Here is a 23,164-nt window from a genome sequence, read left to right as displayed (position 1 = left end):
TTGATAGCTGATCACCCTCAGTATCTGATCAGATTCCTCATCACCTGCCCTCAATCTCTGATGACCCTCGCCTGCCTTCAGCGGGAGCCTTAAGTCAGTTTAGCAGGAGTCTCCCTGCCATGGTTTGAATATTTGCCCCTCCAAAACTTACATTGAAATTTGATCCCCAAAGCGGTGATGTTGGGAAGTGGGGCCTAGTGGAAAATGTTTGGGTTATGGGGGAGCACCCTCATAAATAGCTGTGGTACAGATCCGGAGTAGTGAGTGAGTTCTTGCTCTCTAGGCTGGATTACTTCTTGTGGGAATCGATTATTTCCCGGAAGTGTGGCTGTTATAATGCCAGGACACCCCTTAGGTTTCCCTGTATTCGTACTCATCCACTTCCCCTTCACTGCCGTGTTGTGAGGGAGCACGCCAGCTTTCGCCAGAAGCCAGGGCCATGCCCTTGAACTTCTCAGCCTACAAAACCGTGAGTGAAATAAACTTCCTTACTTTATGAATTACTCAGTCCTGGTATTCTTTTATAGCAACACTAAACAGACGAATACAACCCCTAACCTTTGAATACTCCTCTTAGAAATTTTCCATCCGCCAAGGCTCCTATCCTGCTAATTGGCTAATAATCTCTAGTTTTCTTTGCTTCAGCAAAGAAACTTCAGAGTTGAGCCCAGTGCCTCTCCCATATTGCAATATTGTTGATACCTATCAAAATAGTCCTGAGTACAGTCTTTTTGCCATTTCAGTAAGTGTCAGAATAATTTTTTCATTAACAGTATATTTAAATGTGTCTATGTTTAAAAAGCTTCACAAGCAAATCTAATGTAGCTCCATGGTTGAAAATTCTGATAGACAGTGGTTAAGAGTATGGATTCTGGAATGAGACAGACCTGGTTGGTAATGCCAACTCTGCTTCTTGCAGCTGAGTTAATTACCTAACCTAACCTAAGCAAATTACCTAACCTGAGCATCTCTCTTTCTGTTGTCTGTCTCTCTGTCTCCCTCTTTCTCTCTCTTTCACTCTCTCTCTGTCGAGTTAGTGCAAAGATCCAATGAAGGCCCTTAAACTACTAAGTACAGTACTGGTACCCAACAGGCACCAAATTAACCAAATATTACTGGCTCTAAGTAATAATTATCAAAGGATGGATATGTTGCATTCAATAAGAAAGTTTTACATAAGGAAAAGATAAAATAGGTGATTTATTTTGTAACTGTGAAAACTATGTTTATTTTGAATACAAATCTTGAATTATCTATGGATGAGTTTGAAATAAATCATAGAAGAGAATCACTCTTTGGATTTTTAATCCAGGTCCTTGTGTGTGTATGAAATACATACATTTCTTCCTTGTTAGTCATGGAAGGGCAAAAGTGGACCAAAAACACGTCAGCTAAGACAGGTATGTCTGGCTTCTGGGCTGCAGCTCAGCATGTTGTAGGCTAGGGTCCAGTGACCTTCACTGGCTGGCTGCCCACAGTCCACGAGACCCTAGGCAGTCAGGCACTGAGCTCTGTCCTCCAGCTGAAAATGATGAAGAGCACATGGCTTCTCCCAGGTCATTGTCAGGGTGACTCAATTCTGCTGGAAGCCCTGAGGGTGCACATGAGAGAAATGCTTTACAAGAGAGCCAAACTTGATCTACAAGCTTATCTCAGGGTATAGTCCAAATAACACTTATGACTCCAAGCACAGGCAGCCATGCTCACCGCTCTCTAAAGAAGCCAGTACTTCTGACGAGGAATTGAAAGTCAATATGAGAGCTCTGCTTTTGTATCCATTCCCCATAATAGAGTTCAGCTTCTATGTTAAATGAATTTTCACATACATTTGTCCACTTGAACTCCTGCTTCTTTTTGACTGTTGCCTAGAGATGGTTCTGGAGAGTAGGTTATTTTCCCATCGTGATCAGCAACTGCTCTTCAAAGTACAGGAGCTGGTCCACTTCAAAACAGTCGCTGGCTCGAGGCACCACTTTTTCCAAACGCTCCCGGATCTCTGCTTCGCTAGCATTCTGATGCCTTGCTCTCTTGAGGTAATTATAGACCTCTTCAAATACTTCTGTCCCCAGCTTCTGCATGGCTGATCTGCCAAAAAAGTTACAAAAGATTATGAAGAGTTACGTATTAAGATCACCTGCAGGAAAATGTGCTTTTAAATCATTGATTTTACAAACATTGTCATTCTGGGATTTAGAATAAAAGGGGGAAAAAGGGCACAATGTCTAAACTGTGCCCTTTTTTAAACATTTAACAATATTCAACAAATAATGCCTCAATGTCTATTATGTGCCAGGTACCCTTCAAGGAACTGGGAATATAGCAGTAAACAAGTTAGGCAAAGTCCTGCCCTTGTGTGTGTCTATATATATAATACACAGATATACACACATATGTGTTTATATAAACGTATGTATATATAACACATATACACATAAGATAACAGATGGTTCTAAGTGCAATGAAGAAAAAGCAGGATGAGGCAGGCAGGAAAATCCTTCTGAGGAAGTATCATTTAAGCAAAAGCTCTTAGGAAGTAAGAGAAATACCAGGGGCTAGAGAATTTGGGCCCTAAGGCTAAAACATACTGGAAAAATAACAAGAAAGCTATTGTGGCTGGAGTTAGTAGAACAAAGGGAAACAGGATTGTGGGATATAAAATCCTGAAATAGTTAATAATAACAAAATAACAATGAGGAGGAGGAGGAGGAAAATGAGAGGGAGAATAGTTTTATTTGCCACTTGCCAGGCTCTTTTCTACTCACTTTGCCCTTACAATCACACTTAACCCTTACAACAGCTTTACGAAGGACGCGATTTTTTAAATCCCTATTTTACATATGAAGAAACTGAGGCTTAAAAGGGGCAAAGTTATTTGGCCAAGTTTCCAACAAGGCCAACATTCATTTTTTCCACACCTCCAGTGTTTGTCCTTATGTCAACATAATCTTTATGTTATAATCACATTGCCATATCTAGTGTGTTTATTTCACCATTGACTGTTTTCCTCTATCTCCAGAAAGGGTCACAAACTAAAGACCTATGGGCAAAATTTGGCCCACAACAATACCATGTTTTATCTTCATTATTTTTAAATGTTTTAATGTGAATGTCTTTATGTGGGGCCTGCAAGCGCTCTGTACTCTGCATTTTCTGACCATCTTTGACCTACCTCCCCTATGCTTTATCACCTTATACCAGGCTGCTTCTCATAGTTCTTCTACCCGCTTAACTCAGGGGAATTAAAGTTGGTGGATTTAGTTTTGGGTTCTTCACAGTTGTCGTTCTTAATGGCCCCATATTGTTCCACTGAATTTATTTGCTAATATTTACTCCATTATCCCTTCACCAAATAATGAGCTTTTTTCGCTTCTTTTCACTATAACATAATATGAATATCTCATCTTCAGACATTAGGCTTTTTCATTTTAGAGGAATATTTTATGACATCAAATTTTTAGGAGTTGGGCTATTACATGTGTGTGTTCACTCTAAAAATTTATGTGCGTACTTAGGGTTTCTGCACTTTTCTCTGAAGAACAGAGAAAAGAGTAAATATATGTTGTGCTTGATTAAATGATAAAAATGTTATGGGAATGAGATTATTAGGTCAGAGTGTATAAATGTGTGACTTTAACTTGAAGAAATACTTCTTTTTCTTCATTTCAATGGATTTGGTAAAAAGAAAAACCAGGATGTGTATTTTTTCACAATTTTAAAAAAATTTTTTATTTTTATTTATTTATTTTGAGATGAAGTCTCAATCTGGTCCCCCAGGCTGGAGTGCAATGGTGTGATCTCGGCTCACTGCAAACTCCACCTCCCGGGTTCAAGTGATTCTTCTGCTTCAGCCTCCTGAGTAGCTGGGATTACAGGCGCCTGCCACCATGCCCGGCTAATTTTTGTATTTTTGGTAGAGACGGAATTTCACCATGTTGGCCAGGCTGGTCTTGAACTCCTGACCTCAGGTAATCTGCCCACCTTGGCCTCCCAAAGTGCTGGGATTACAAGCGTGAGCCACCGCGCCCAGCCTTTTTTCACAATTTTTGAAGCATTAATGCTTAACAGTAATGATGGTAATGTTGATAATAACATTGGAGACATTAGTCATAGACTCATTCATTTTATAAGCTTTTATTATTCAGTGTTATTCAACCTTGTAATCTCTAAATCATAGGATATGTGTTATGTATTGTGGCATATAAAGAGATGAATAAGTAATTCTTCTAGCTCTGGTTTAAAGGCTAGTAATGACAATGCAAGACATAAATTTTTAATTTTAACTAACATTTCTATAGCCCTTTAGAGCTTGCAAAGTGCTTTTGCATTCATTATATCAAATGCTCCTTGTGAACTAGGCAATTCATTAAACATTTGTCTTCATTTTACAGATGAGAATAAGTTGGTTTTTAGTAGTCTTTCACAAGCTCCACAGTTAGTGTGGTGGAGTTCGGACTCAAATGCTGATCTTAAAACACCAGATGCTGGAGAAACCAGCAGCCCTAGGCTCCACAATAGGTTTCCCACCTTCTGTCATGAGATTATCAGGACTGATTCCAGCATGCCTGACATCCCTAGTCACCTCAGTTACCCCCAAAATCAGGCGTTTATTTTGCTGACATGTACCAAACCCTGGTCATTCCCTTCATACATTGATTACTTCAGTGACTAGCCCACTCTCTTTCTTCCACCTTGTACTCTTGTCATCATTCTTGACTTCTGTATCCTTGCTGTCTCTGGTTTTGAACTGCCTCACATTCAGCCGTCATTTCTTTTACCCTACCTGAGTTGCCCATTCCCATGATCATATCAATTGACCTCCTCAGTGCCAATGACTACATGACCTCTGAAATTGATTTCACGCCTCCTACTCTCTAACCACCCCCTCTATGCCCTCCCACCATACTTACCAGCCAATCTTCCACTTCATGGTGCCCTTCATTCCTTCGACTCCACCCCCATGATAATAATTACTCACTCCCTTTGTAACCTCATATACTCACTCCCCACCTCCTCACAGTTATATTTCATGGCCCATCATCACAACCATTATCTTGCAAATACCTTTGACTTTTTCCACCCCTTTTCCCTTTGTTTGGCAAAGACCTAATGTCTAAACTCAGTCATATACCTACTCCATGGCTGTACCCAAACAAGAGAATATTTACGGAGAAAAGCATCCAAATGTACCAAGTCTCTCATTTAAGATGATAATCTTGATTCACAATGGTGCTCAGCACTACCCAACCATCTTACCATATCTCCCCAGTATGTTTATTTTCCTCCCCAAATGACTATCTCAAATGTTTGCCTTTATTCTTTTAAAACATATTTTATTTTTGATTTTTAAATTTTATTGTGTATATTTGAGGTTTACAACATGATGTTTGGGGATACACATAGATAATAAAATGGTTACTATAGTGAAGCAGATTAATATATCTATGACCTCACATAGTTACTTTTTAATGACAAGAACAGCTAAAATCTACTTATTTAACAAAAATTCCCAATACAATTTTATTAATTTTAGTCCTCATATTGCACATGAGATCTCTAGACTTGCCCATCCTACCTATCTACTGTTTTGTATCCTTTGACCTACATTCTCTCATTTCCTCTCCCCTACCAACCCTGCCTGAGGTAACCATTGTTTCATTCTCTATCTCTGTGTACTTGAACTCTTTTTATTTTTTTTAATATTCCATATGTAAGTGAGGTCATGCAATATTTTTCTTCCTGTGTCTGGCTGTTTTTCACTTAGCATAATGTCCTCCAGGTCTTTCCATGTTGTGGCAAATGACAGGATCTCCTTTTATAAGGCTGAATAATATTCCATTGTATATCTATGCCACCCTTTCTTTATGACTTCTCTATTGATAGATATTTAGGTTGTTTCCATATCTTGGCTATTGTGAACAATGTTGCAATGAACATGGGAGATATCCTGATGAAGTGGTATTTTCTTCTCCTTTGGGAAGAGGGATTTGCTGGGTCATTGGTAGTTATATTTTTAATTTCTTTAGGAACCTTTATATTGTTTTCCATAGTGCCTGTACCAGTCTACTGTCCCCCAGCTGTATATATTAGGGTTCTCTTTTCTCCACACCAACATTTGTCATTTCTTCTTTTTGATAACAGATATTCTCAGGGGTGTGAGGTGGTATTTCATGGGTTTTAATTTGCATTTTTCTGATGATTAGTGACATTTAGCACCTTTTCATATATCTTTTGGCCATTTTAATGTCATCTTTGGAGAGATATCTGTTCAGGTCCTCTGCCCTTTTTTTTTTTTTTTGAGATGGAGTCTCGCTCTGTCGCCCAGGCTGGAGTGCAGTGGCTGGATCTCAGGTCACTGCAAGCTCCGCCTCCCGGGTTCACGCCATTCTCCTGCCTCAGCCTCCCGAGTAGCTGGGACTACAGGCACCCGCCACCTCGCCTAGCTAGTTTTTTGGATTTTTTAGTAGAGACGAGGTTTCACCGTGTTAGCCAGGATGGTCTCAATCTCTTGACCTCGTGATCCGCCCATCTTGGCCTAGCAAAGTGCTGCAATTACAGGCTTGAGCCACCGCCTCTGCCCATTTTAAAAACTGAGTTATTTGGCTTTTTGCAGTTAAGGTGTAAGAGTTTTTATAAATTTTGGATATTAACCACTTATTAGATACGTGGTTTGCAAATATTTTTTCCCAGTCTGTAGGTTGTCTTCTCCTTTGTTAATTATTTCTTTTGCTGTGTAGAATATTTTTAGTTTTATATAGTACCATTAATTTATTTTTGCAAAAGATCAGAATAAAAATAAATCAAATAGGGAATAAAAAACATAGAAAAAATTTAATCAAACCAAGAGTTGGTCATTTGAAAAACAAAACACGATTGAGAAAGCCCTAGCCAGACTAACTATGAAAAAAAAGAAAATACACAAATAATAAATCAAAACAGAAATAAAAGTGGAGACATTACAACAGATGCATCAGAAATAAAAAAGGATTATAAGGGACTGATATAGTTTGGATACCTGTCCCTGCACAAATCTCATGTTGAATTGTAATCCCCAGTGTCGGGAGTGGGGCCTGGTGGGAGGTGTTTGGGTCTGGAGAGCTGTTCCCTCATGGCTTGGTGCTGTCCTTGTGATAAGGAATGAATTCTCACAAGATCTGGTTATTCTAAAGTGTGGCACCTCTCCCCTCCCCATTCTCTCTGTCTTGCTACTGCTATGTTACATGCCTGCTCCCACTTCCCCTTCTGCCATGAGTAAAAGCTCCCTGAGGTCTTCCCAGAAGCCAAGCAGATATTGGTGCTATGCTTGTACAGGCTGGAAAACCATGAGCCAATTAAACCTCTTTCTTTATAAATTACCCAGTCTCAGGTATTTCTTTATAGCAATGCAACAATAGTCTAATACAGAAAATTGATACCAAGGAGAGGGGTATTGCTATAAAGATTCCTGAAAATGTGGAAGCAGCTTTGGAACCTGGGTAATGGGCAGAAATTGGAAGAATTCAGATAGCTCAGAAGAAGACAGGAAGATGAGGAAAAGTTTAGAACTTCCTAGAGACTGGTTAAATGGTTGTGACCAGAACCTTTTATAAGGTTTTATAGTGCTGATAGTGATATGAACAGTGAAGTCCAGGCTGACAAGGTGTCAGATGGAAATGAGGAACTTATTGGGAACTGGAGCAAAGGTCACAGGTGTTATGCCTTAGCAAAGAGCTTAGTTGCATTCTGTCCATGCCCTAGGGATCTGTGGAAGTTTGAACTTCAAAGTGATGATTGAGGGTATCTGTTGGAAGAAATATCTAAGCAGCAAAGCCTTCAAGATGTGGCCTGGCTGCTTCTAACAACATATGTTCAGATATTGGAGCAAAGAAACGATGAAATTTGGAATTTATATTTAAAAGGGAAGAAGAGCATAAAAGTTTGGAAAATTTGCAGCCTACATATGACAAAGAGAGAAAAAGCTTTTTTGGGGGGAGAGAAATTCAAGCAGGCTATGGAGCAACCACTTGCTAGAGATACTTGCATACCTAAAAGTGGGTCAAGTGTAAATATCCAGACAATGAGGAAGAGGCTTTAAAAGCATTTCAATGATATTCATGGCAGCCCCTCTCATGACAGGCCCAGAGGCCTAGGAGGGAAGAATGGGTTCAGGAGCCAGGCTAAGGGACCTACTGCCCTGCACAGCCTCAGGACACTGCTCCTCACATCCCAGCTGCTCTGGTTTCAGCCTTGGTTCAAAGAGGCCCAGCTCAGGCCAGAGCTCCAGATGGTGCCAGCCATAAGCTATGGCAGCTTCTACATAGTGTTAAGACTGCAGGTGCACAGAATGCAAGAATGAAAGTGGCTTGGAAGCATATGCCTAGGTTTCAGAGGATGTATGCAAAAGCCTAGTGTTCAGACAGAAGTCTGCTGCATAGGTGAAGCCCTCACAGAGATACTCTGCCGGGGCAGTGTGGAAGGAGAATGTAAGGTTGGACTGTCACCCTGGTTCTCAGCCAATGACCTTACCTATTTTCTCAAATGGAAAACCAAAACAATCATGTAAACATTCCATTTTCCCAGTACTCAAACTGCCCACTTATTTGGATCAGTAACTATATACTTGACCTCCTCTTCTGTGCCTAATTAAGGGATCCTCCCTGCTCCTATCAAAGAAAAAACTCTACCTGAGTGCTCTGGATTCTGGCCTCTGTCACCATCACAGTGACATTCCCTCCTGCAGTCATCTTCTCTCTTTACCTCACAATCACTTTCTACCTCTACTGGATCTTTCCTGTCAGGGTACACACATGACCTGCTCTATCTTTTCCTAAACAATAAAACCTCCTTTAATCTCCACATCCCCCAAGGCTCATCCCCTTCTCAACCCATCACTTTGATCTCTATTCCCAACAAAACTTCTTGAAAGAGTTTTATTTGTTGCTTTTTTACTGCACACTCTTTGTCAATCCACTCCTCTTGAGTCTTGGTCCTCTCTTTTTCCCTGAAACTACTCTTGCTATGGTATCAATGACTTTCATATGGCCAATTCCCCTGGTCACTTCTTTGTATACATAAATTTTTAAATTCTTTTTTAAAAATTGAGGTAAAAGTCATTTACCATAAAATTCCTGTTGTTTATAAATTGGCCAGTCTGAAGCATTTTGTTATAGCATTGGAATGGAGTAAAATACTTAAATTTTCTGTGCCTTGGGTTTCTTATATTTAAGTGGGGATTTCATATACACACATACATGCATACATATATACACACACACCCCTTATCGTGATAGCTATTATTTTACTATCATGCACGTTATTGTTGCTTCCTCAGTGGTGAATTGCACAGCAATCCTATTTCTGTTAAACTGGAAGCCTCAAACAATTTTGTAGCTCTATCTTGGTTAAGATACTATTTTAGTTTTTTTAACTTCTCTGGATGAATTTGAAAAAAAAGACACCAGGAGACTAGTGACACAGTGGGAGTGAAAAACATGTAATTTCTTAGAAATAATCATGAAAACCTGGTTTACCAGAAAGCCTTAAAAGAACACAGGCATAGTTTAAGAAAACCCTGAAAATGATTTTATGGAATATAAGAAATCTCTGCACATTAAATATGTATGAGTCACTGCAGGAATGGAATGGTACAATGTACTTTACCTTTAATATTGTCATTTCAACCATCATTTGGTGCTAACAAGCATCGGGAATCTTCATTAAGGATACATTTTACAGAAAGAGGTTTAAAATTCTCCATGTGTAGTGTTTCAAATGGCTGTCTCTGAATCAGGTGGGCAAAGACAGAACAGCTCTCTCTCCAGAAATAGGCAGGTGAACTGATAGATGCTTCCATAGCCTGCAGCCTGCTCAGATGGAGCATGTGCCTTGAAGGCCTCTGTCAACAGCACTTCCCTCTTGCTCAGTTCACCCTAGGCATGATCCTGAGTGCAAGCGTTGGTTTAATATACTGTTAAACACCATTTCTAAAAATATTATTTTAATTGTGACTTAAATACCCACCATCATTCATAATCATAGTAAATGCAGATGGACTAGACTCACTGACTGAAAAACAAAATCCAGCTAGGCGTTGTTACAAGAAATACACCTACAACATGAGAGCACTGAAAGATTAAAAGTAAAATAATTTTTCACAAAGCTACCAGGCAAATAATAACCAAAAGAAATCTAGGGTAGCCATATTAATATGATAAAAATACATTAAAAAAGCATTATTAGAGATAAAGAAAGTCACTACATAATAATTCAATTCACAAAGAAGAAAAAAAATTTCTAAATGAGCATGCATCTAATAAAACAGAATCAAAATACATAAAGCACTATAAAAAGAAACTGTCGAGTGGGCGGAGCAAGATGGCCGAATAGGAGCAGCTCCAGTCTCCAACTCCCAGCGCGAGCGACACAGAAGACCGGTGATTTCTGCATTTTCAACTGAGGTACTGGGTTCATCTCACTGGGGAGTGCCGGACGATCGGAGCTGGTCAGCTGCTGCAGCCCGACCAGCGAGAGCTGAAGCAGGGCGAGGCATTGCCTCACCTGGGAAGCGCAAGGGGGAAGGGAGTCCCTTTTCCTAGCCAGGGGAACTGAGACACACAACACCTGGAAAATCGGGTAACTCCCACCCCAATACTGCGCTTTAGGAAACAGGCACACCAGGAGATCATATCCCACACCTGGCCGGGAGGGTCCCACACCCACGGAGCCTCCCTCGTTGCTAGCGCAGCAGTCTGTGATCTACCGGCAAGGCAGCAGCGAGGCTGGGGGAGGGGCGCCCGCCATTGCTGAGGCTTAAGTAGGTAAACAAAGCTGCTGGGAAGCTCGAACTGGGTGGAGCTCACAGCAGCTCAAGGAAACCTGCCTGTCTCTGTAGACTCCACCTCTGGGGACAGGGCACAGTAAACTAAGACACACAGACACCTCTGCACAGACGCAAACGACTCTGTCTGACAGCTTTGAAGAGAGCAGTGGATCTCCCAACACGGAGGCTGAGATCTGAGAAGGGACAGACTCCCTGCTCAAGCGGGTCCCTGACCCCTGAGTAGCCTAACTGGGAGACATCCCCCACTAGGGGCAGTCTGACACCCCACACCTCACAGGGAGGAGTATACCCCTGAGAGGAAGCTTCCAAAGCAAGAATCAGACAGGTACACTCGCTGTTCAGAAATATTCTATCTTCTGCAGCCTCTGCTGCTGATACCCAGGCAAACAGGGTCTGGAGTGGACCTCAAGCAATCTCCAACAGACCTACAGCTGAGGGTCCTGACTGTTAGAAGGAAAACTATCAAACAGGAAGGACACCTACACCAAAACCCCATCAGTACATCACCATCATCAAAGACCAGAGGCAGATAAAACCACAAAGATGGGGAAAAAGCAGGGCAGAAAAGCTGGTAATTCAAAAAATAAGAGCGCATCTCCCCCGGCAAAGGAGCGCAGCTCATCGCCAGCAACGGATCAAAGCTGGACGGAGAATGACTTTGACGAGATGAGAGAAGAAGGCTTCAGTCCATCAAATTTCTCAGAGCTAAAGGAGGAATTACGTACCCAGCGCAAAGAAACTAAAAATCTTGAAAAAAAAGTGGAAGAATTGATGGCTAGAGTAATTAATGCAGAGAAGGTCCTAAACGAAATGAGAGAGATGAAAACCATGACACGAGAAATACGTGACAAATGCACAAGCTTCAGTAACCGACTCGATCAACTGGAAGAAAGAGTATCAGCGATTGAGGATCAAATGAATGAAATGAAGCGAGAAGAGAAACCAAAAGAAAAAAGAAGAAAAAGAAACGAACAAAGCCTGCAAGAAGTATGGGATTATGTAAAAAGACCAAATCTACGTCTGATTGGGGTGCCTGAAAGTGAGGGGGAAAATGGAACCAAGTTGGAAAACACTCTTCAGGATATCATCCAGGAGAACTTCCCCAACCTAGTAGGGCAGGCCAACATTCAAATCCAGGAAATACAGAGAACACCACAAAGATACTCCTCGAGAAGAGCAACTCCAAGACACATAATTGCCAGATTCACCAAAGTTGAAATGAAGGAAAAAATCTTAAGGGCAGCCAGAGAGAAAGGTCGGGTTACCCACAAAGGGAAGCCCATCAGACTAACAGCAGATCTCTCCGCAGAAACTCTACAAGCCAGAAGAGAGTGGGGGCCAATATTCAACATTCTTAAAGAAAAGAATTTTAAACCCAGAATTTCATATCCAGCCAAACTAAGTTTCATAAGTGAAGGAGAAATAAAATCCTTTACAGATAAGCAAATGCTTAGAGATTTTGTCACCACTAGGCCTGCCTTACAAGAGATCCTGAAGGAAGCACTAAACATGGAAAGGAACAACCGGTACCAGCCATTGCAAAAACATGCCAAAATGTAAAGACCATTGAGGCTAGGAAGAAACTGCATCAACTAATGAGCAAAATAACCAGTTAATATCATAATGGCAGGATCAAGTTCACACATAACAATATTAACCTTAAATGTAAATGGACTAAATGCTCCAATTAAAAGACACAGACTGGCAAACTGGATAAAGAGTCAAGACCCATCAGTCTGCTGTATTCAGGAGACCCATCTCACACGCAGAGACATACATAGGCTCAAAATAAAGGGATGGAGGAAGATTTACCAAGCAAATGGAGAACAAAAAAAAGCAGGGGTTGCAATACTAGTCTCTGATAAAACAGACTTTAAACCATCAAAGATCAAAAGAGACAAAGAAGGCCATTACATAATGGTAAAGGGATCAATTCAACAGGAAGAGCTAACTATCCTAAATATATATGCACCCAATACAGGAGCACCCAGATTCATCAAGCAAGTCCTTAGAGACTTACAAAGAGACTTAGACTCCCATACAATAATAATGGGAGACTTCAACACTCCACTGTCAACATTAGACAGATCAACGAGACAGAGAGTTAACAAGGATATCCAGGAATTGAACTCATCTCTGCATCAAGCAGACCTAATAGACATCTATAGAACTCTCCACCCCAAATCAACAGAATATACATTCTTCTCAGCACCACATCATACTTACTCCAAAATTGACCACGTAATTGGAAGTAAAGCACTCCTCAGCAAATGTACAAGAACAGACATTATAACAAACTGTCTCTCAGACCACAGTGCAATCAAACTAGAACTCAGGACTAAGAAACTCACTCAAAACCGCTCAACTACATGGAAACTGAACAACCTGCTCCTGAATGACTACTGGGTACATAACGAAATGAAGGCAGAAATAAAGATGTTCTTTGAAACCAATGAGAACAAAGATACAACATACCAGAATCTCTGGGACACATTTAAAGCAGTGTGTAGAGGCAAATTTATAGCACTAAATGCCCACAAGAGAAAGCAGGAAAGATCTAAAATTGACACTCTAACATCGCAATTAAAAGAACTAGAGAAGCAAGAGCAAACACATTCGAAAGCTAGCAGAAGGCAAGAAATAACTAAGATCAGAGCAGAACTGAAGGAGATAGAGACACAAAAAACCCTCCAAAAAATCAATGAATCCAGGAGTTGGTTTTTTGAAAAGATCAACAAAATTGACAGACCACTAGCCAGACTAATAAAGAAGAAAAGAGAGAAGAATCAAATCGACGCAATTAAAAATGATCAAGGGGATATCACCACCGACCCCACAGAAATACAAACTACCATCAGAGAATACTATAAACACCTCTACGCAAATAAACTGGAAAATCTAGAAGAAATGGATAATTTCCTGGACACTTACACTCTTCCAAGACTAAACCAGGAAGAAGTTGAATCCCTGAATAGACCAATAGCAGGCTCTGAAATTGAGGCAACAATTAATAGCCTACCAACCAAAAAAAGTCCAGGACCAGATGGATTCACAGCTGAATTCTACCAGAGGTACAAAGAGGAGTTGGTACCATTCCTTCTGAAACTATTCCAATCAATAGAAAAAGAGGGAATCCTCCCTAACTCATTTTATGAGGCCAACATCATCCTGATACCAAAGCCTGGCAGAGACACAACAAAAAAAGAGAATTTTAGACCAATATCCCTGATGAACATCGATGCAAAAATCCTCAATAAAATACTGGCAAACCGGATTCAGCAACACATCAAAAAGCTTATCCACCATGATCAAGTGGGCTTCATCCCTGGGATGCAAGGCTGGTTCAACATTCGCAAATCAATAAACATAATCCAGCATATAAACAGAACCAAAGACAAGAACCACATGATTATCTCAATTGATGCAGAAAAGGCTTTTGACAAAATTCAACAGCCCTTCATGCTAAAAACGCTCAATAAATTCGGTATTGATGGAACGTACCTCAAAATAATAAGAGCTATTTATGACAAACCCACAGCCAATATCATACTGAATGGGCAAAAACTGGAAAAATTCCCTTTGAAAACTGGCACAAGACAGGGATGCCCTCTCTCACCACTCCTATTCAACATAGTGTTGGAAGTTCTGGCTAGGGCAATCAGGCAAGAGAAAGAAATCAAGGGTATTCAGTTAGGAAAAGAAGAAGTCAAATTGTCCCTGTTTGCAGATGACATGATTGTATATTTAGAAAACCCCATTGTCTCAGCCCAAAATCTCCTTAAGCTGATAAGCAACTTCAGCAAAGTCTCAGGATACAAAATTAATGTGCAAAAATCACAAGCATTCTTATACACCAGTAACAGACAAACAGAGAGCCAAATCAGGAATGAACTTCCATTCACAATTGCTTCAAAGAGAATAAAATACCTAGGAATCCAACTTACAAGGGATGTAAAGGACCTCTTCAAGGAGAACTACAAACCACTGCTCAGTGAAATCAAAGAGGACACAAACAAATGGAAGAACATACCATGCTCATGGATAGGAAGAATCAATATTGTGAAAATGGCCATACTGCCCAAGGTAATTTATAGATTCAATGCCATCCCCATCAAGCTACCAATGAGTTTCTTCACAGAATTGGAAAAAACTGCTTTAAAGTTCATATGGAACCAAAAAAGAGCCCGCATCTCCAAGACAATCCTAAGTCAAAAGAACAAAGCTGGAGGCATCACGCTACCTGACTTCAAACTATACTACAAGGCTACAGTAACCAAAACAGCATGGTACTGGTACCAAAACAGAGATATAGACCAATGGAACCGAACAGAGTCCTCAGAAATAATACCACACATCTACAGCCATTTGATCTTTGACAAACCTGAGAGAAACAAGAAATGGGGAAAGGATTCCCTATTTAATAAATGGTGCTGGGAAAATTGGCTAGCCATAAGTAGAAAGCTGAAACTGGATCCTTTCCTTACTCCTTATACGAAAATTAATTCAAGATGGATTAGAGACTTAAATGTTAGACCTAGTACCATAAAAATCCTAGAGGAAAACCTAGGTAGTACCATTCAGGACATAGGCATGGGCAAAGATTTCATGTCTAAAACACCAAAAGCAACGGCAGCAAAAGCCAAAATTGACAAATGGGATCTCATTAAACTAAAGAGCTTCTGCACAGCAAAAGACACTACCATCAGAGTGAACAGGCAACCTACAGAATGGGAGAAAATTTTTGCAATCTACTCATCTGACAAAGGGCTAATATCCAGAACCTACAAAGAACTCAAACAAATTTACAAGAAAAAAACAAACAACCCCATCAAAAAGTGGGCAAAGGACATGAACAGACATTTCTCAAAAGAAGACATTCATACAGCCAACAGACACATGAAAAAATGCTCATCATCACTGGCCATCAGAGAAATGCAAATCAAAACCACAATGAGATACCATCTCACACCAGTTAGAATGGCAATCATTAAAAAGTCAGGAAACAACAGGTGCTGGAGAGGATGTGGAGAAATAGGAACACTTTTACACTGTTGGTGGGATTGTAAACTAGTTCAACCATTATGGAAAACAGTATGGCGATTCCTCAAGGATCTAGAACTAGATGTACCGTATGACCCAGCCATCCCATTACTGGGTATATACCCAAAGGATTATAAATTATGCTGCTATAAAGACACATGCACACGTATGTTTATTGCAGCACTATTCACAATAGCAAAGACTTGGAATCAACCCAAATGTCCATCAGTGACAGATTGGATTAAGAAAATGTGGCACATATACACCATGGAATACTATGCAGCCATAAAAAAGGATGAGTTTGAGTCCTTTGTAGGGACTTGGATGCAGCTGGAATCCATCATTCTTAGCAAACTATCACAAGAACAGAAAACCAAACACCGCATGTTCTCACTCATAGGTGGGAACTGAACAATGAGATCACTCGGACTCAGGAAGGGGAACATCACACACCGGGGCCTATCATGGGGAGGGGGGAGGGGGGAGGGATTGCATTGGGAGTTATACCTGATGTAAATGACGAGTTGATGGGTGCAGCACAGCAACATGGCACAAGTATACATATGTAACAAACCTGCACGTTATGCACATGTACCCTACAACTTAAAGTATAATAATAATAAATAAATTTAAAAAAAAAAAAAAAAAAAAAAAAAAAAAAAAAAAAAAAAAAAAAAGAAACTGTCAGATATATTCTTACAATGTTGGATTTTAATATACCTTGCTCAGTTATTGATAAGTGAAGCATTCAAAATATTAGTAATGATAGAAAATACCTGAATAACATACTTAATAAGCTGAACTTAATAGATACACATAGAGCAAGACATTCTTCCCAGGCTCTCATGTAACATTTACGAAAACTGACCATGTGCTAGACAATTTAAGCTTCAATGAATGCTGAATATCAATGAATGCTGAATAATTGGTTTCACATAAAATCTAGTGGCTGACCACAATAAAATGGTTAGAAATCTGTAGTAAAAATAAAGATTAAACATTTATACATATGAGTAAATTTTAAAATAATACATTCTAAATAAATTATGGGTCAAAACCAAAACCAGTCATGCCATAAACAAACTCATTTTAGGCTGACAAAAAAGCTATAGGTGTTCCCGTCTTGGAATATTGCCATGTAAACTTATTCTGAGATTTGGAAAACACACTATAATAGTTCTGCAATGATGCATTTGAATTTTTAGGATTCATAAATAGAAAATTCTATTTAAGAGGACTCTTGCTGTTATCTAAGATGTGAGAAGGGAGGGCAGTGTTCTCTGTGCTGTTCAAATTAAAAGAGTTCCTATGTTCCCTTTTTCAAAGAGAGGGACGTGGGGTGGCAGGAACTATTCCTTTATTTAGTTGGGTATCTCAAATAAAAAGAACTTATATTTTCATTTTTTTCTATTTCTATGCTGTATTTCCTTTCTAAATTTTATCATTTTGTTCAAGAATCAAAAGCCTTTTAAGTTTTTTAGGGATCGTCAAACATCATTTTAGTCCAAATAGTTCATTTACAGGTTGTTTTGCCCAAGATTGAATTGGCAGTTGGGGACAAATAGGGGACTAGAGTCCAGGTTTCCGGACTCTCAGGACAGTGCTCATTGGCTGGATAATGTTCCCTGGGCACAGGAGTCAGGAATCCTGAAGGAAGGTTCCCTAATGTTCTAAAATTTGAACTGTTTGGGGTCACATCCCAAATATGTGTTTGGCTGACTCCCCTGCTGATGAAAAACTATTAAACACCAAGAAAGCTCTTCCTCTCTCCCCTGCCCATTTCCTCCAAACTCAGTCTCTCATCCTCCAAATTCCTTTACTTACCTGTTCCTGTGCTTACCTTTCATTTATAAAAAAATACATTTTATCACATCTACTTATTTGCCCATCAACTATAGACTATGCTGTGTACCCTCTAATTGTTTATCTCTATCTCATAAGGGTTCTAAAGAATAGAGCCATAGCTGCTTAGTTTTATAAGGATAATATGTAAAATGTCCTCACATTTTAAATATTATTTTAATTTTGAATCAATCCCATACTAACAGAAACGTTATAGGAATAGTATAAAGAACTCTTTTGTCCCTGAGTCTTTTGAGAATAAGTTGCTACCCCAATGTCCCCCACTCATACTTCGTGTATATTTTCTACAAATAAAAACACTTCTACATAACCACAGAACTGCCACCAAAATCACCAGTCAATCAAATTGATATTGATAGATCTGATTCTCTTATCTTGTATATGGAAACATTCAGATTTCCCCCAGTTGTCCAATAACACTGCCTTATAACAAAGCATTCAAAATAATCATGAGTTCCATTTACTTGTCATGTCTCTTTAGTTTCCTTCAATGATCTGGATGCTAGAATGTCCCTCAATTTGCATTGCTCATGCCTTTGGGATTTACCAGCTCTTACCCTCTGGTCATCCATCCTTTTATGTATTAGCCTAAAGGATGACTTCAGGAGTAGTTTCTTTCATTATCTTGAGGCATTATTAGAGAGCTCCACCTACGCCAGTTCAAGAAGGTTCTCACTTCTCTTGGGTAAGAACAAAGCCCTGATAGTAACAGGAGAAGGATCTTGCCACTTCCAGGTGCCTACTAGTGATTCTTCCATGCAATCTGTTCCTGTTGTACTATAAAAAACAGGACTCCTCCTAGGGAAGGGAAGCAGCTTGTGAAGTGAGTTTCCAGAAGCTCAGAATACAATGCTTTGTCCCAAATATTTCCCTGTACCCCCACCATCACACTTTATAAATCCCACCAGTGAAGGGTACATTCATACAGCGGAAGAAATCACTTCTCAAAGCAGCTGTTAGCTTCCTAGGATAAGGGTCAGGGGCTGCAAAGCTGAGCACAGTGAGAAGACTGAAGCCTCGTCAGACACTCTAAGTGCTGGATGGGATTCTGTTGCCAACTTTCCGGGTGAGGGACTCACTTTTCAGAGCCTCAGTTACTTCATCTGCAATGTAGACTAAATGATTTCTAAGGATTCTTTCAGCTCTAAATGTTCAGATTCAATTATAAGTGAGAGCTCAGGAAGACATTCTTTGCTTACAGGTGATCAATAAGTATTTGTTGACAAAATGAAGTAAAAAATGACTCGAAGGCCAGAAGAAAATAGACACTTTGTGAGTCATGATTTTCACTCTTTTTATAAATAGTATCTGAGTAAGCAAATTATTTTTAAGAGCTTTCAATCATGAGTAGTTCTTGCTCAGAGAGAGGGGAATATAGAAGAAAATCTGTTTTTTTAAGAGTATGTTAAGTACCAGGAACGTTTTGTTTTTATTTCATCTTTGTGGAATTCCCTCTTTTATTTTTTTATTTATTTTTTTAATTTTTTTTTTTTGAGACGGAGTCTCGCTCTGTGGCCCAGGCTGGAGTGCAGTGGCCGGATCTCAGCTCACTGCAAGCTCCGCCTCCCGGGTTCACGCCATTCTCCTGCCTCAGCCTCCCGAGTAGCTGGGACTACAGGCGCCCGCCACCTCGCCCGGCTAGTTTTTTTGTATTTTTGTAGTAGAGACGGGGTTTCACCGTGTTAGCCAGGATGGTCTCGATCTCCTGACCTCGTGATCCGCCCGTCTCGGCCTCCCAAAGTGCTGGGATTACAGGCTTGAGCCACCGCGCCCGGCCTTATTTTTTTATATATTTTTTAAATTGATAAAAAAATTATATATAACAAAATTTCTTATTTTGAGTGTACAGCTCTATGAGTTTTGACAAACTCATTCAGTCATCTAACTCACACCTCAACTGAGATACAGAGCAATTTCATCACACTCCAAAATTCCCTCATATCCTTTTGTAACCAAATCCACCCTCCACCCCTTGGTGATGACTGACCTGTTTCTGTTCCTTCAGTTTTGCCTCTTCCAGAATGTCATATGAATGGAAGCATTCAGAATGTAGCTTTTTAAGAAATAGTGACTTTCACTTAACACAGCATCTTTGAAACTGTTGTATGTATTATAATTTGTTCCTTTTATTGCTGATGAGTGTTTCACCGTATGGGTGTGCTGCAGTTGGTTTATCCATTCATAGCTGGCCAATATTTGGGTTGTTCCCAGTTTTTGAAGATTGTGAATAAAGTTGCTATATGTATTCATATGTAGGTTTTTGTGTGGACGTATATTTTCACTTGACTTGGATAAATACCTAGGAGTGGAATTTCTGGATTGTATGGTAAGTGTATATTTAATTTTATAAGAAACTGCTTATTGCTTCTCAGCCTTTTGGCGAAGATCAAGTGTGAATAAACCACTCAACTGTTTTCCAAAGTGGCTGTTCCATTTTGCATTCCCACCAGCAGTGTATGACAGTTCTAGTTGCTCCATATTCTTGCCAGACTTGGTATTTAAAAAAAAAAAAACAAAAAACAGCCGGGTGCAGTGGCTCACGCTTGTAATCCCAACACTTTGGGAGGCCGAGGCGGGTAGATCATGAGGTCAGGAGATCAAGACCATCCTGGCCAATATGGTGAAACCCCGTCTCTACTAAAAATACAAAAATAAGCCAGGCATGGCGGTGTGTGCCTGTGGTCCCAGCTACTTGGGAGGCTGAGGCAGGAGAATCACTTGAACCCAGGAGGTGGAGGCTGCAGTGAGCTGAGATCGTGCCACTGCACTCCAGCCTGGGTGACAGAGCATGACTTCATCTCAAAAAAAAAAAAAAAAAAAAGAAAGAAAAAAAATTTATGCCAAGCACTTGATTATCTATTTTTTAATGTGTTATTTACACAATCATATGAGGTATGCAATATAACTCCTGTTTTACAGTTGAAGAAACTGAGGCACAGATGTTAAGTATAATAACCACTAAATGGCACTGGCACTACATGGGGGGTTCAGATTGATTCTCATTCAGGCTTTGCTCCTAGCTAGCAGTGTGGTCTAGTCACTCAACTCTCCAGGCCAGTCACTATCTTCCTTTATAAATGAAGACATTAACTTCTGGAACAATCTCTAGCTGATTTTTAATATCTATTAATTCTCAACAAACTGGAGACATTGCTAATGGTTTAATGGATACACGGAAGGTCATTATCATCTAATATTCATTACTCAAGCCCCCAGATTTACAAGGATGTTTAGGGCATCAGAACTTAAAAATATTTACTGATAAATGGTTGTGTATAAAATTAGTCCACCCTGAAAACTGCCTCTTTGCTGAATGCTAGTTTCTATCTCCGTCCATCACACTAAGAGTTCTGTTACCAGTGAGCTGTGACAAGGTAAACACAAAGAGCAAATGCAAAGTAAACTGACTTCATTAAAATGGCATTACAAAACTTGCAGATGCAGGATTTCACATGGTGCGTGAATGTGTCCCCCAAGGTTCACGGGTTGGAAACTTAATCCCCATTGCAGCAGTGTTAAGAGGTGGGATCTTCAAGAAGTAATTTGGTCTTGAGGGTTCTGCCTTATGAATGATTAATGCTGTTACTATGGGAGTGGCTTAGTTATTGTAGGAGTGGGTTCCTGATAAAAGGACGATTTTGCCCCCCTCTTCCTTCTCTCTTTTCCCCTCTCTCTTGTTCTTCTGCCTTCTGCCATGGGATGATGTAGCAAGATGGCCCTTACCAGATGCTGGCACCTTGATATTTGACTTCCCAGCCTCCAGAACTGTGAGAAACAAATTTCTTTTCTTTATAAATTACTCAGACTGTGGTGTTCTGTTACAGCAACACAAAATGGACTACGTGATGAAATCATGTTGGAATCTTGTGCTATCATTGATAAGAAAGGATCTGAGCATTAGGTCAATTACCAAAAAACTGAAAAATCAGTAACAATGATGACAGACTCTTCAAATAGGATGATTTAAATTTTAGGAAATTGGAAGAAGACTTTGAAAAAGTTAACAAGGTCCTCCAATATTTCCCCCAAAATGATCTTCTCTGATTTGACTATGCTTGTTCCTCCATATCTCCCTGATCCCTAGACTTCTTCTGTCCTCTATCCACATTCTCTCCCAAAGTGGGTCATCTAGTTTCATGACTTTAAATCTTCCCTTAAACTGTTGGTTCTCAAATATGCACTTGTCACTTCTCTCCTAAACTCCAGACTCATGTATTCAATTACCTACTTGATACTTCTGTGTGGATGTCTAGTAGGATGTCTAATAATCTTAGAATTATTGTGCCCAGTCAAATTCCTGCTCTTCTCTCTAAAATATCTTAATACTATTCAGTCTTCCCCATTTCTGTTTATGTCAGTTCCTGCTCAGATCAAAAACCTCTGAGTTATCTTTGATTCCTCTCTTTCTCTCACATTCCAGTTTCTTTCATAATCAGATCAATTAGTAAGCCCAATCAGCTCCACTTGTAAGATGTAACTAGGATCCCAACACTTCTCACCATTTCCACTACTACTCTGTCTCCCATCTGATTATTTCAGTAGCCTCTCGATTAGTTTCCTGCTTCCACCCTCACTACTCTACAGTCTGTTGTCAACTCCGCAGCCATGGTAAGCCCTACTTTCACTTCTCTGCTCAAAACTCTATTGGACTCTTCATCTCAGACTAAAGGTCTTTCCAGTGCTGTATAATATCCAATCACATCTCTCCAGATTGCCTACCTTCCTCCCCTCACTCACTCCATTCCAGCTGCACTGGCTTCCTGCTCTTCTTTGAACACATTAGGCACATCCTGCTCTGGGACATTTGCATTGATGTTTTGATGTTCCCTCTGACTAGAATGCTCTTTCTCTGCATATCCATATGTTTCTCTCCTCATCATCTTCAAATCTTTTCCCTCATGTCATCTTCTCAGAGAACATATTCTGACCACCCTTTTTAAACTGTAATCTTTACCAATATTCTGTACTACATATTCACCAGCTCTGCTTTTGTATTTTCTTCTTAGTACTTGCTACTTTCCACCATGATCTGCTTTTCCCTAATATTTTATGATTTATTAATCACCCATTAGAATATAAGGTCCATGAGAACACGAAAAATATTTTTTTGACTGATCCCACTGCCTAGAACAGTGCTTGGTGCATAGTAAGTACTCAATAAATATTTGTTGGATGAATAAGTAGATGTCTTGAAAGTCAAATAGGAAGGAATATGGTGATGTCATACAATTTTATTAAAAAATGTATGTATCCCTAGTATTCTAAGAATAGCTAGGAATTTAATAGTAAATTAAATAGAATTTAATAGTAAAATTATAGCCTAATTTTATAAACTCTAAAATCACTTTTATGGGTTTTAGCTGCTGTTTTTCAAGATAAAACTCCAAACAAGTAGTTTTCAGTATTTCTTATGACATATTCATCATTATTGCAAATGAATTGGCT

The 23,164-nt window shown here is 39.7% G+C and overlaps 1 protein-coding gene across 34 annotated transcripts in view; it reads right to left on the bottom strand.

The window, feature by feature from the left end:
* Positions 1-1,199: 1,199 nt before the first annotated feature.
* NEK11 (NIMA related kinase 11) overlaps positions 1,200-23,164 on the bottom strand; it is a 316,552-nt gene continuing 294,587 nt past the window's right edge. For all 34 annotated transcript variants that reach the window (XR_012430687.1, XR_012430688.1, XM_074031046.1 and 31 more), the window contains one exon: positions 1,200-2,085. Coding sequence is in view for 30 of the 34 variants with exons in the window: in XM_074031046.1 (XP_073887147.1) it covers positions 1,890-2,085 (196 nt within the window). In the remaining 4 variants the exon portion in view is untranslated. The remainder of the gene's footprint in view (positions 2,086-23,164) is intronic.

This window comes from Macaca fascicularis, chromosome 2, assembly GCF_037993035.2.
Source record: "Macaca fascicularis isolate 582-1 chromosome 2, T2T-MFA8v1.1".
Taxonomy (NCBI): Eukaryota; Metazoa; Chordata; class Mammalia; order Primates; family Cercopithecidae; genus Macaca; species Macaca fascicularis.
This window is presented reverse-complemented; position numbering and strand designations above follow the sequence as displayed.